The 15,624-nt window shown below is 36.8% G+C and overlaps 1 protein-coding gene across 1 annotated transcript in view; it reads right to left on the reverse strand.

Annotated features, from left to right (window-relative positions):
• Positions 1 to 207: 207 nt before the first annotated feature.
• LOC108911668 overlaps positions 208 to 15,624 on the reverse strand; it is an 86,656-nt gene continuing 71,239 nt past the window's right edge. The window contains exon 2 of the mRNA XM_018716657.2: positions 208 to 5,542. Coding sequence (XP_018572173.1) covers positions 1,954 to 5,466 — 3,513 coding nt within the window. The 5' untranslated portion in view covers positions 5,467 to 5,542 and the 3' untranslated portion in view covers positions 208 to 1,953. The remainder of the gene's footprint in view (positions 5,543 to 15,624) is intronic.

Below are 15,624 nucleotides of genomic sequence, written 5' to 3' on the forward strand. Positions count from 1 at the left end.
ATTGCAGTAACTAGTTTCTTGCGTTTAATCGTGGTAATTAATGGTTTGTATGGTCCAATGAATACTATTATTTTTTTAACTTCTAATACAATTAACAGTAAATTTATTACAAAACGCAGTTTTGCAAGATACTGGGTGGATTTTGGGAGGTGGGAATTTTGCAAAGCAACAAAAAAAAAGATTGTAGGTACATATCATTTGTTTATATTTTACAATTATATAATACAATTTTAATTTTCGGTCGATATCGCGACTTTTAAAAAATTGAAACTGCCTATATACAATTAAGAACGTTTTTAAAAATCGCCATATCCTCTCATATATTAAAAACATTTTCTTGTGAGACATCCAAAAAAGAAACGTCATTTCTTCTATACTACACAAATAGAGCTTTCAGAGAAAATACTGGCAAAAAAAAAGACTTTGAAAAGCTAATTGATAAGTACGTTGCGTAGGAACAAATAACTAGTGGCATAACATACGGCAAAAACAAAGGAATGTACGTCAAAAACAAAAAAGTCTCGGGGCAATAAACAGATTACAATCCTCCACAGATTCAGTCGATATACAGGGTCTTCCGAATCTACGCAAAGCGTGCTTTGCTTTACTATCACATATATCAGTTTTTCGATCGTGTTGTACGATCGCGTAGAGTGCGAAACACCCTGTATATCTTCTTAAAAACATCATCGCTTCTTCGTCACAATAAATTAATTTAAAAAGATAAAATTCGTTGTAAATTAAAATGAAAAAAAAAAAGAAAACGTACTTATACGTTAATATAATAAATACTGTAAAATCATTAATAATACTGTAAAAAATATACAAAAATAAAGTCCACTATCTTATAAACCCAGTAATACAAAAAATGGCAAGTGGTTTAAATGTTGGCAAATATATTCGTACATATATACAAAAAACATCTAGTCGTCCCACGATCAAAAATTCGGCGCTACGGAAACGCTCCAATTTCACACTTTACGTAACAGAATGGAATTTTTGACTGTGAAGCCGACGAACCCTGAAAAGGTCGCAATCGCGGAACATCAGTTTTCACGGAATACTAATTTTCCGCGACTCTCTGTTAAATTTTAGGACGGTCAATTAATTTATCTTGTTCATTCAGCCGAAATTAATAAATATGAAAATTCAGTCATTTTTTTTCTATAAATAAAATTTCCATACAGGGCACAGAGGATCGCTTTGAAGAGGGAACAATCTCCGATTTCTTTCACTCTAATGTAACAGTTAAGAGCTCTAGCTGCAGCTGCCAGGTTTTATAACACGAACACCCTGTATCGTACAAATAATGTATAAAATATAAAAAAATTAAAAGTATAGTTGTCACTTAATATTAATATATACAAAATTTGCAATATACACGTTTTACTACCTGTTTAATTAAAGTATATTCTTTCATAATATATTTACGATACACTATCTCTAACAATTAGTGTTAATCTTTTAATATTTCAATATTCAACATTGAAAAATGCAAGAGTATTTCATATTTATCACTTATTAAAACAAAACATCGATAAATGCCTATAATGTCTTTTTTGTTCTCAGTATATAAAACGTCATGGTTAGGTTTACAATCTCAATTTTGGCTTGGCTTACGCTACGAAAGGCTCCTCGAAATTTAGGCCAAAATATCTAATTTGTCGCGTCATCCATCACTCACCCAACGGGCGGCAAGAAAAGAACACACAGAAAACAGATATATCCTCTTTTTTTGTAAATAATCGATGGAACTAGCTAAAACTTTTAAGTACAGGCCTGCGTATAAAAAATAAATAAATATCTATGTCCAGTTCACCGTCCAGATTTGACCCCGCTCGACACCGCAAATCCAGCTAGGAAACTGCCCCACCCGCTCCCCAATCCATCCTGTACTCACTTTTATAAAAATACCTCGCCGTCTGTGCGTTTTTTTCTAGCCCTAACGTAGAGTTACGCGTCGCTATAGTGGTTCTGGTCGCTGGTCTGGCGTTTGACCTTCTTGGGCTTCTCCAGCTCCTCCTGCATGTGCCGGAACCGCACGAAGCCCTGCTCGTCCACCAGCATGGAGTCGGGAATCTGGTGGCGGTCGTGGTTCGGCAGCGTCTGCACCCCCAGGTGGGGCCGGGGGTGGTTCTTCCTCGCGCGGCCGGTGGACCTGCGACCGGAGGTGTTGGAACTGTTCCTCGAACGCCTGTCGAAGTCTGACCGCTCGAACTCGTGTCTGGTGCGCTCGTATTGGTGTTGGGCGTTGGGGTTGTCCACGGGCTCGCTGTAGATGTTCCTCTCCGTGGGGTTAGCGAACATGTCGTGTTGGTAATCGTCGTTGTTGTACTCGACGTCGTACTTCGGCTTGCTGTAGTACTTGGCGGAGTCGAAGCCCTTCCTCGCCGACGATCTCTCGTTCCTCATGGAGTTGTGAGCCGAGTTGTGAGCCGAGTTGTGAACCCCGCGTTCGAAATTACCGGAGTTGGGCTGGATGAAATTATTCAGACTCGCCCCGTCGATGTTCTGACGCGAGTCGAACCTGTCCGAACCCCACTTAGGCCTCTCGAACCTGTCGAAGTTGCTACCGCGCTCCCCGTCGCTCTGGTAGCGCTCCAAGGTCGATTTTTTGTCGAAAGAATCGTTTTGGAAGGCGTTCTTCAGAAGGTTAGGCCTCTCTACCGTCTCCGTAGGAATGTTATCCATGATCATTTCCTGCCTACTGTAATTCAACGCGTTGGGGTTGGTATTGCAGTTGTTGGGATAGATATTATCGGTGCTGGAATCGCTAGTGGTGCAGGGGAACAAAGGAAAACCACCTGCGGATTGCTTCTCCCTCTGGGACATCTTCAAACTCACCACTATCGCCAAGAGCGTTATGATGGAAATCTCTATGAACCTAACGGACAATTCGAAACTCCACAGTATCCAGTGGTGTTTTATCTCGGTGTTAAATCGATCAACTTTAATGAAGAACAAAGCGTACAACTGCACCAACCCAAGCAGCACAAAGAGTAAAGCCACGGCGATGGTTATATGACTAGCGTAGGATATATTTTGGGTGCACATTTCCGACAGGTTCTGACTCTTCTTCGCCAGTACGTTCTTGATGATTCTGTAGAGGTACAGGTAGCTAAAGCCCAACGCCCAAGCCAGCAACACGAACACCGGTTTACATATAGTTAAACTAGCTTTTTCCAAGTGTCCAAAAGCCTCGACGATGCTCAGGCACAAGCACAGGACGATATGCAGCAAAGCGAACACCACCAGAAAAACCGGACGAGTCTTGACCTCCAGGTGCGTCAAAGTCCTTTTCAGCAAGAACAGTATCAGTACGGCGAAAGTCGTAGCGAGGAGGCTCAAGGGAAAGCTATGGAGGAAATCGTAGAGGAAGACGGAGAACGAGTTGTAGACGTTGTAGGGGTCGTACATGAGATAGAAGATGCGAAGGACGCAGATGACGGTCAACATGAGGTGGATGGTGAGGAAGTAACTCTTGGAGAACATGTGGGGGTCGTTCTCGTATCGAATGAGTTTGTAGATGGAGAAGATGGCTAGGAGGATGTAGCCGAAGACTACTAGGTACACGTGCACATTCCAACAAATCACCCAAATCTCGTCGGAGTTGGCTTTGGTCACGTTGTTCTCCTTCTCTTTGACGTTGGGCATGTTGACCATGTCCGACATCTGCGTCGTCACGTCCTCCGGGTGGTTCTTCTTTTCCGGTACGGGAATCTCCTTTTTAATTGTGACGCTCTCGGAGCGGTCTGGAGGTCTGGAATCTTGGACCACCTCTTTTTTGGAAACGACGACTTCTTCGTTCTTCGGCTCCTCCACCTTCGGCGGTTCCGGGTCTTTTACTTCCGGGTCTTGAACCTTGGAACTGGGCTCCGCCGCCGGGACCCTAGTTTTGGGTATCTTAGGCTCGTAACGTGGCACATTAGGTGTGGCGGTCACCGTCCGTAGAAGTATATCGGGTATATCGTCGTGTCTACCGTTCGATCCGCTTAGAATCCTGGTGATGGAGGGGACGTAACTTTTTTCGTACTCGAAGTTGCTCTCGTTCACGTTCCTGTTCAAGCCGTAGAACTCCCCTCGCACGTTTTGTGAGGGAGTGTTCAACGACTTCTTCTTCTCGTTCTTGTCTTGGTTGGCTTGGCTGGGGTTGGCGGGTCGCGACTGTTCGTTGTTATTGTTGGCGTTAGGCCTTTCGGGCACCCTTTCAGCGTTGACTTTGGGCAGGTCGGGCCTAAAAGGTATCCTGTCTTGTCTGTTCGGCATTAAACTCGGCGGGGGTATAGGTCGACGATTCACGAAACTGTCGGAGTTTGTACCCCTTAGAGTAGGCTTGTCGGCGAAGGGGTTTTGGTACTCGGGAGGTAGAGGCGGAGTAAAGAAAGCCCTGTTAGGGGGTACGTAGCTCGGTGGTTCCTTGCTGTACATAGACTTTGTCGGTCTGACGTTTCTGAGTATGTTGTACGTGGTGGTCGTCTTGTACACGTTCTCGGTGACCTGCTCCTGGTTGTTCGGAGCGAAATCCGGCCTTAATCGGTCGTTATTGTACCTGTTAGGGTTGTTGTAGTTCTTGTTGTTGTTATTCTTCAGGATGTCGGCGGCCGGCGCTGAAGTTGGCAGGACGTGGTCTTTCTCCAGGTCCGCTCCGTAACCGCCGTCTAGATCCCTGCGAGTATTCTCGCCTTGGAAGTCGGGCTGTTCAAAGTCGACGCTGGCCCGTCCGCTCTCCCGATTCGAGTCCGAATTCTTCAGGTCCACCCTCAGCCACTCGTCGTTCCCGTCCGAGTAACGGTACGTGGTGAGCAGCGGCGTGGCCAAGGTAGTGACCGGGTAGGCGTTGTCCGGGATGGACCTCTTGGTGGTGCTGCCGTAAGCCACTTTGTTGAAGACGGCCGCGATGTCCTTCTCCTGCACCCACTTGTCGAACTCGCTGGCGGCGGCCTGCGCACTGGCGAGGGACACGAACAGCAGCGCCGCGAGCAGCAGGCGGCCGTAGCCGCAACCGGAGTCTCTCCTCACAATTGACCATTGACTTTTATATAGGCACGTAAAAATTCTGAGTAAACTAAACGTGAATACTACAATACGACTAAAGTAACGGGTGCAGTCTTTTTCACAATGTAAACAATCACAGATAACGATTTCGCCGCGGTCGGCGAAGCAGTCCTCTAACCCGCTAGGGTGGCGCGCGCGATAGCTGCCAGCGCCAGCTCTTCCAGCACGTTCACTGCCAGGGGGAAGGCCCGTATGAGCGTCATGACGCATATCAGAGTCCCTATCTCGAGGGTCACCTCGAGGATGGCGTACTGGTATTCGGGTTTCATTGAACGGGGTGACGCCAGCGCCACTGGGGTACGTATCACTGGCGTCCATATTTCTACGTCTTCCGAATTGCACTGGGGGCGTGGAAGTCAACGGCGTTGCTGAGATGTCCTCGTTGCCATACCGTGACGGTGAAGAGATCATTTGAGTTTCATGATGGACGCGGGTGGGGTGACGTGACGGATGGTTAGAGGTGGGTCATGTGAAGAAGATCGGCGACCTGCAACAAAACAAACCACGTTCAGCAAAGGGATAAATTTAAACAGTGTTTTTTTTTTAATTTGAAATATATGTTATTAATTTTGAACACCCTGTATATCGAAAACAAGGAAGGAACTTTTTATTGTTGTATGGGAAGTGGAATTCGCTATTAAAGTTTAAACAAGAACCGAGAATTGTTTAGGTCCATACTTTTGAAAAATTAGATCTGACCCATTTGTTTATTAGCCACCCTATAAAATCTTTATTTATCGTGCGATTTTAACCGGATTTTTTTTTAAGATGTAGGACTTGATGAAGTGTGCTTTGTTGAAGGAAAATGAGCGTGATCCCCCAAATTCAAGGCACACTACGTCCGCTTTTAGGAATAACATTCTTATCATATTACGGATTTTTGAGAAAAAATACCGGGTGATTCACAAATGGTGACCAAAAATAAAACCTCGTATTTTAAGGGGTCTTTCCTGTAAAATTTTTATCTAGGACGCTTTGTTAAAAAGATACAGGGTGTCAAACTTTTTTAAATAATTTAAAAACTAGTAAGTGAAATAATTTTAAATTGGACACATGTATTTATGTAAACATTATCCAAAATCTGAGGGCTTTTCTGAGGCATTTAAATTATTAAAAAAAAATTAAAAATATCTTTTGAAGTTCAACACCCTGCATCTTTTTAACGAAGCGTCCTAGACAAAAACTTTATAGGAAATACTCCCCTTAAAATTCACCAGAGAATACGAGTATTCATTTTTGGTCACCATTTATGAATCACCCTGTATATTTACGCCCCCAAAACGGGCCAATACCAAATTTTATCAAAAAAATTTAATTACGATGTAGCAAAATTCGTAAGTCTGTACTTTTGTTTTTTCATTCATTTATTATTGATATAAAGTTGTCCATGAAGCAAAACAAAATTGTATTGTTTTTATTTACAAAAAGTAATAGTACAGTCATTGAAGCTTTTCACCTCCGAATTCTGAACTGATCGACTTGAAATTTGGCAGATAGTCAGACAAAAGATCAATGAACATTAGTGACATAGCGCCGATTGACGCTTCCACCCTTTACAATTAGTTTTGTTTTAGTGTTTTTCATACGATCCTGAAGTTAGACCGGTTTAGAATGCGTATTTTTTGAATAATGCACGTTAAAAGTTGAAAACGTATTTTTCATTATTCAAAAAAAAAATGCCTTATTTATATAATAACTCTGAAACTATGAAAGATACGTAAAAAATGATAGACAACAAAAATGTAGCTTTTTTTCAACAAATATTTTGCTTTTTTTATTCCTATAGCATAAAAAATAAAGGAGATATGGCCGCTTTTAGTGAAAAACCGACCTGTCTCGAGCCCTTCGATCTTTTCCCTTTAAAAAACGAAGGTTTTAAAAGGTTTTATATGCAAACGATCTTACAGCTCTTGAAATTTTCTTTAAAATGCTTTTTTGTAGGATACCATAGCTTCAAAATTATGGTAAAAAAAACAATGACATTTTTTAATAGGTTTTTTTTTAATGATTGATTATATTTAAAAATCGATTATAATAAAAATATTTTACATTAATATTGGTAAAGTGGTAGTTTATAAGAGTTGAAAATGGCAAAAGTAAAATATTCTTTCATAAACAATATAAAGGAATTTTTGTTTTAAATTATTGCACAATTATAGCATTCCAAGATTTAAAACGTAATTTAGTACAGGGGTGATTTATAACGGTTGAAAAAGGAATTGTTATCAATACAGGGGTGGTTTTTAAGGGTTGAAAAGGTACAATTTTTTTATGAGCTATAATGTAAGTTTTATTTTAAATAATTGCACGATTTAATCATTCCAAATCTTTAAAAAGTAATTTTTTATCATTATTTTTTGCATAGGAGTAGTTTTTAAGGGTTAAATAAAGGGTCAAAAGATCAGATATATCATAAAACATGTTCGAGAACATGGAACATTACTTAATCTTTGTGCTTGAACAAGATTTTTATCAATAAAATGCTTAAAACTTAATTTTTTCAATTTTTTTCACTTAGCGGTAGTTTTTACCCCTAAAAAACAAAAAGCGTCAATCGGGCTTATGTCACTTTTGAACTTGAGCCTAAGATGAGCCTTATTCTAAATTTTCATGCAAATCCATGCAGTTTCAAAGAATTCGGAGGTTACAGCTGATTTTCAGCTTCAATGACTGTACTTTAATTACCAACGTACGTAAAAGAATTGAGAAGTGAATAGAAATGAATGGTTGATTGATAGAAATGATAGGAATATAATTATTTAACTTTTGTTGGTTTCAGTTTCATTATTTTATTTTTAAATTTGTTAAAACTAAGATTATTAATAATTATTATAAAACCATAATACTAGAGTTTAATTAATTTCATTTTTTTGTTTTTGTTTTGCTTCATGGACAACTTGATATCAACAATAAATTAATAAAAAAAGTAAAGACTAGTGAATTTTTGATATGGCCACAAAATCGTTACCTATCATTTAAAATTTTCTGATAAAATTTGGTATTGGCCCGTATTGGGGGGTAGTGAATCCAGTGGCGTAAATATATTTTTCCTCAAAAAATCCCTAATATGAAATATTACAATTTTACTCTAAAAACAGACATAATTCATATCTATTTAAAGTCTTGTCTATGCTTCAACTGGGCAGCTACTTTTAAGTTTTTCCTTTTTTCAACGCCTCTATATCGCCAATTCCAGATTCCAGACACCATCGAGGCGAATTTTTAATGACTCCGCAATTAAATCCTTGATGATCTCTTCGCGGAATTTCACAAATAATCACGGAATCCGCATTTGTTGCAGATAATATGAGAAACCCATTTAGTTCCGGCTGCAAATACTTCATGAGGTCTGAGTAGTTCCAGAGACTAATTTGTTGCGTAAAACGGAAACGTTGAGAGCTTTTAATTCTAGGTAAAGTGCATCGGACTGAACTTTGTTTATGAACAAAAAATACCAGTAAATTAACTGATGCAGACGCGACTCGCTAATGCATTTAAAATTGGCACTAGAAGAAGTTTAATCACGGTCGGGAATTTGGGATTAAAACGTTGCAAAAGGTCTAACTTTAGCTTTTAGGCGCTGCAGAGTGCAAAAGCGATAGGTTTTCAGCCGCTACAACGACCGCATCGTCAGATAAATTAACTGTTATACAGGGTGTACAGAGAAATGGTGGAATACTTTTTTGTTCGTCTTTAAAAGATTTACAAAACGATGTCTCGAGCGTCAAAAAATATCAATCCGGTCAAAAGTTACTTGCAAAACACCGCCAATTATGCCATTTTAAATAAACAATAATAAATCGAGATGTTATCACATAGTCCAGGAAATATAAGAGTTGCACGCGACTTTTTGTTTCGGCAAGCTGAATTTACCACTATAGATGCTAAATATTAGTTTCCAGTCATAAAAATGGGGGGAAGATTGTTTACAGGCTGGTTAATGGTAAAAATGTAAAATTGTTAAATTTACGTAAATTCACGTTTTTCGTTTACCTATAACTTTTTGCCGTTCATTTCCACGAGAAAACAGTATTGTCTTTTTTTTTTCGTCTTCAAAAGACCTACAAAACTAGCCCTCGAGCGTTAAAAAATATTGATTAGATCAGAAGTTATAAACAGAAGAAGTTTATTTATGACTTTTATATTGAACATTTATAAACTGCGGTATTATTACCAGAACGTTTTGGCATCGCATCCTCTCATTCCTTATGTATTTAGTTTTTTTAGCACATTATAAACAAAAAAGTTCATATGCACTATGCCTCTAAAATTGATAGTTTTAAAGTTATAAACAATTTAAGTTGCCAAAAATGCGAAAATGAGGATTTTCAACGGCCGATTTCCGGGTTAGAAATTATTATTTTTGATGTTGCCAGGTACCTAAATTAAAGTTTAAACATCCCCCTACAAGATGCTGAAGAATTTTTGGGACTCGCATTATTCTAAAGCCTTGTTTTTTAATTGTTAATAAAGCGCTACGAACCGCGCGCGCGCCTCTCTCATACGCGGATTCGCTACTTCGTCTAGCGGCTTCAGCTTATGTTCTTTGAATTTAGCATTCTAAGTACTATTACTACTCATAAAATAATGTAAAAATTGATTATTTAAATTTCATAATTCATAATTATTTTATTTTATTAATTCAAAATTGTACGAATAGAGTGCAGAAAAAAATAAAAGGGCAATAGTATCAAATACATTTATTTTTTTATTAAAGAACATTAATTTAATACTGTATATTATTATTATCTAAGGACATTTAAATAAAGGGGACTTATTTATTTACATTTCTAGATGAATGCTGGTCTATTCACAGTCTAATTGTATCATTGTTGTCAGCTGTATAATTATACTGGAAATGTACTTAATATTTTTATCGCAATTTTCATCACAATTGTGAAAATTATTATTATCGACAGTATTATTAAGTTATGCATACAATATTGTTAAATTCTGTACATATTAAACTATTTTTCATTTTTCATATTTGCCATGTTTGAAGACTTGGCAACTACGCAATAATTTGTAGCGTGTTCCTCGTTCGTTCTGCCGTGGTTGGCAGAATATGGCGTCTCTTGTTAGAAAATAGTTGTGATTTTAGTAAGTAAAACGTGATTAGTGTTTATACATGCATTTTGGATAAACTTATAAGGTGTGAATATGGTTAGACAGTGCAGAAATTGTAAGAAATTGGATTATAAACATCCACATCAGCTATCCTTCCACAGGTAAGCGTGCTTGAAGGTGACTTTGGAATGTATATGCAACTGTGGCCATTGTCGTGCGTGTGGGTAACTTTTATTTGAATAACGGTAAATTTTTATAAAACTGACTTGGTATTTTTTAAAAAATTTTGCTGAAATAGTAAGAAAACAATAATATGAACCAAGTTTGGCCATTAAAATCAAAGGAAAATGCTGCACCACAAATAAGTTACAGACATTATTTATATTTAATATATTTATAGGTCAATGTTATCCCTTATACCCAACATTACAAATTTTAATCATTCATCATTTTCATTTTCCTCTACGACAAAAACCTTTTAATAAAAACTGAATAAATACAACAGCAAAAATATGGTGGTGGTTCACTTATACATAAAAATACCGAAGATGCAATCGACTGAAAGTTGCATTCATTCAACCATTTGATGTTCTCCTTTGGGAATATATTTTTATGTCTCACTGAAAATTTGCCTCAGTATTCTAAAAGTGAAATGTGAACGTTTTTAGGATGCTTGGGGATGGTGCAACAAGAAAGAAATGGTTACAGTTATTGGGATTCCAAGAAGTTATAAAAATATTATATATATTTATTATAAAAATACTGAGTAGCTGTTGAAATATATTGACTTAGGACTATAAAATATTTTATCCACGACTATTGTATAATGTACCCATTATACGTCTGTTTGCTCGACCTTAATAATACCCATTAATCACGGCAGTGATTAATGAGTCATTAATCACTACTGTCAGATGCTTCCTTAATTTAGCTATAATATTATATTGTTCTGCTACAAACAATCCGTTTTTAAAATTTTATCGTGTAAACCACTAAATATTTTCAATTCAGTGCTGTACATATAAAAAAAATTAAAAAAGTGAATTTTCCTAGACCGGATTCGAACCCGGGACCCGCGGTTGGAAGGGAAAGAACATCTACACTGAGCCATCAGCGACTTCATTTGTGCGGGTTGTATATCTGTTTCTTAACATACCATGTTTTTCGAAACATTTCAAAAAAAACTTCAACAAAAATATTTAGTAGTCGTGAATAAAGTATAGTATTCTACTCCCGTATAATGGGTATTATTCACTCGGTGATTTAGGCCACTCGCCTGCGGCTCGTGGCCGTAAACTTCACCTCGTGAATAATACCCATCATTATACGCTCGTTGAATAATATACTATTATTTTGACCCATCCAAAATGTACGACATTGGAGATGTAATCGCGCGCATCAGTTGGATGAAAATAAAGCCCTCTGCTTTCCCCTTGTCTAGCTTCACCCAACATATGAGATAGACTGTGACATGCATAGTACCCGTTATTTAAATGTCCTTGTTATTATCACACATTTATTCAATCATATGAATTCTCACACTGTTCTATGTTACAACCACATAACAACCACATAGTCTTTTCATACAAGAACAAGCTTTAGTCTTACAGTTTTTTGTACATTTACATTGTTTAACTAAGTCTTTGGGTAATGGATCTTTGGTAATATTTTTAGGTAATAATTCACCTGTTTCATTTTGATAACCAAAAGCTGTGAAATCCAAATATTGATATTGAGGAAAAATGGAACTTTTCCATATGTACGTTTGTAAAGATGCTCATAGCGCATTATTCACAATTAAAAAACAAGGCTTTAAAATAATGAGAGTCCCAAAAACTCTTCAGCATCTTGTAGGGGGATGTTTAAACTTTAATTTAGGTACCTGGCAACATCAAAAATAATAATTTTTAGCCCGGAAATCGGCCGTTGAAAATCGTCATTTTCGCATTTTTAACAACTTAAATTGTTTATAACTTTAAAACTATCAATTTAGAGGCCTAGTGCATAGGAACTTTTTTGTTTATAATGTGCCAAAACACCTAAAAAAAATTTTTTCCGGAGTGAAAAAACCAATTTTTACAATTTGTTTAAAAAAAGTTTGTTTAAACAAATGGGTACCAGATTTCCGGCCGGCATCATCTTGATTCATGTTAAGGAACAAACATCTCACGAATCTGAATGTGCAAAAAAATCGAGTCGGAAAATGTCTCCCACGAATGCGAGGTTTTCGCCTTGTCTATAAGGACATAATATACAATATATACAACATTTTTGGAATACCCTTATACAAAGACAATACAGGGTGGTCCAGATTTTAATAGACAAACTTCGGGAAATTACTAAACAACAAAAATTAACATCACTTTGCTCTATGGACGTAGGCGTAGAAAGCCACTGTTTATTATGAGATACAGGGCGTTAAAATTATCAAAAATAAAACAATTTTTTTAAATATCTGAAAAACCACTTCATAATTTCTCCAAATTTGGTACACATTTTTCTTTCAAATATTTCTCCTAGTTCTGTACGTAAACAGTGCAAATTCAAAACCCAGTGGCGGAGAAACAAGGATATCGTTTCCTTATTTAAAGTAAATCTTCTATGCCACTGAATTAATTGGTAATATGAATACATTTTATAACGGTCTGAAACATTCCGGATCAAAAAACAGTCTTTTATTTCTGTCGAACTCGTTTTACGAGTTATGAGACATATTATCCAAAAAACGTTGAAATAGGGAAAATTAAAACGAATTCGAGTGTCCCAGATTTTAATAGACAAACTTCGGGAAAATACTAAACAACTAAAATTAACATCACATTGCTCTATAAATATAGACGCAGAAAGCCACTGTTTATGAGATACAGGGCGTTGAAATGATAAAAAATAAAACAATTTTTTTAAATATCTGGAAAACCACTTCACCACGAACAAGTAAAGTTATATGAAAAACAAATAAATTAAATCAATTGCTCGAAGTATCCATCTCCAAACTCAATGCACTTTTGGCATCTTTTTAGAATCCACAGCAGCTCTGATTAAAACTGGATTTTGCTTCAAATTAGTGCAGGCCTCATTTAGCCTATGCACTAGCTGGTCTCTATTTGCTATAAGAACGGCATAAACGTCATTTTTCTGGGTTACCCCCAAATAAAATAATCTAAAATATTTAGATCAGGTGATCTAGGTGGCCAAGATATGGGGCCATTCCGACCAACTCATCTGTTTTGGTAGTTGTTTGTCGGCCATTCACGGACTACCTGGCCAGAATGTGCTGGCGCCTCGTCCATTTGAAACCAGGTCCCGATTCGTTGGTCCGAAGGTATGTCCTCCATTAACTGGAAGATGCTATTGTCCAAAAAATTTAATCAGACCGGGATTTAGTCTAGGTGGCAAGATGTTTACTTGGATAATATGTTTCATAACTCGTAAACCACTCACTTTTCGACAAAAATATAAGAATATATTTCCATCCGGAATGTTTCAGATCGTATTACCAATTAATTCAGTGGCGTAGAAGTTTTACTTAAAATAGGGAAACGATATCCTTGTTTCTCCGCCACTGGTTTTTGAATTTGGACTGGATGCATACAGAATTGGAATTATTAAAAGAAAATGTGATGAAATGGTTTTCCAGATATTTAAAAAAATTGTTTTATTTTTGTTAATTTCAACGCCCTGTATCTCATAAACGGTAGCTTTTGCGCCTATGTTCATAGAGCAAAGTGATGTTAATTTTTGCTGTTTAGTACTTTCCCGAAGTTTGTCTATGAAAATATGGACCACCCTGTATATGCATACTCTTCAGTTGTAAATAAATGCATTTTTTATTTGGCACTTTAGTAGCGCGAAATGTCAAATTAATAAACACAATGGCACAAATAATAATTATTGTTACAGCAATCATCATTTTTATTTATCAGGCACCTTTGATTGAAATATGAAACAATATTTTTTAAAATGTTTGTAACTTCTAAACAAAAACGGATCAGACCATATAAGAAAAAGGTTTGAAATTAACCCGGCTACCATCCTTCGAAGCTCGTCACAGAGCTTATGGAACACCCTGTATAATATTGAATTCCCAGTTTAAGACGAATATTTATTAACACACCAATCCATGCCTTGTCTGTAACACCGCGTTCTCAACTTTCCTTTGTTTGTACCACCTAAAGCAAACGTTGGTTGAATAGCGATTTAAGAACAAGATTATTATTCCTAACATTACCACAATCGTGTACCTTCTATACACCAGTCCACTTGAATAATTTCATATTTGTAATACCTGTCAATTAAACATAAACATTTTTTTTTGTTTATAAATAAATGAAAGCGTTTTCATAACACCCTGACCTAATGCTATTTCAAGTACGGCAACCTAGCGTTTGAAGCTTTAGTTGTTGCACAAGAAACAGGCCGTAAATGTTCGGGTGGAGCGTGATTTTTTCGACCGATGTAGTTGGAGATTTTTCATTATATTGATCGATTCCAGCATACGAATTTGTAAAACACATTCACCCAATTAGGTTATGCAATAATTCATGTACGTTTCGACGTAGCAATTTTTTCCATGTTGCGTAGAAGATGGATTGATCCGTTATTAAAAAATATTAATGATGTCTGTAATTTAAGGAAGCAGACATCGCGAAATCAGGACAGATCGATGTTTAATTTGCCTTTCGGAATTGAGCCTCTCACTTTCAATTTTTTAAGTAATTAATTATATAAAATACGGGTTCTGACAAAGAGTGTACAGGCCCATATTTGTGTATAAAAATACCTTAACATGCACTTAAACTGTCGTGAAATATTTTTTGTGTGCCTCAAATCGAAGGAGCAAACATTTAATACCTGGGGATTATGTTAATACTCGGGGGATTATTTTTAATCCTTCAGGGATTGTTTTTAATATTGTGGGGATTATTTTTAATTTTGTGGGGATTGAGAGCAAAAAATTTAAAATAATTCAAAGCTGAAGGCAAGCAATATTTGAGATTTTTATTACAATACAACAATTTGTTTACAATTAATTACATACACAAAACAAATAAAAAAAACTTGAATTACAAATATTATTTCATTATTATCTCCGATAACTTTTTTTTATTAGTAATGATCTATTTAACTTACACAAGACAATGTTTTAATTAGACGTCAATTTTTGATAGATGTTTTCACAATTCCTACAAGATTGATTACAGATGTGACATAATTTCAAATCTTGCATTAAAAAAACCGTCTGTAAAATGTTAATTACTTCTATCTGAAATTTAAGATAATTATCAAGAAAACCTTGGATATTTTGTATAAGTATACAATTCTGTGCACGTTTCTCGTGTAATACGTTTGTCCAATTTTACCTCGTTTTGTTTCTTGCAAATGTGGCTTATCTAAAACGATCCTGTCTGGAAGCAACCACAAGCACAACGGGAGGTACATTTAAGGGTACTGCGATCCCTTTAACGACCCTTATAATTGTCTCAAAGGTTGATTAGCAATTGG

The sequence above is a fragment of the Anoplophora glabripennis genome, unplaced genomic scaffold (genome assembly GCF_000390285.2).
Source record: "Anoplophora glabripennis isolate ALB-LARVAE unplaced genomic scaffold, Agla_2.0 scaffold537, whole genome shotgun sequence".
Classification (NCBI taxonomy): Eukaryota; Metazoa; Arthropoda; class Insecta; order Coleoptera; family Cerambycidae; genus Anoplophora; species Anoplophora glabripennis.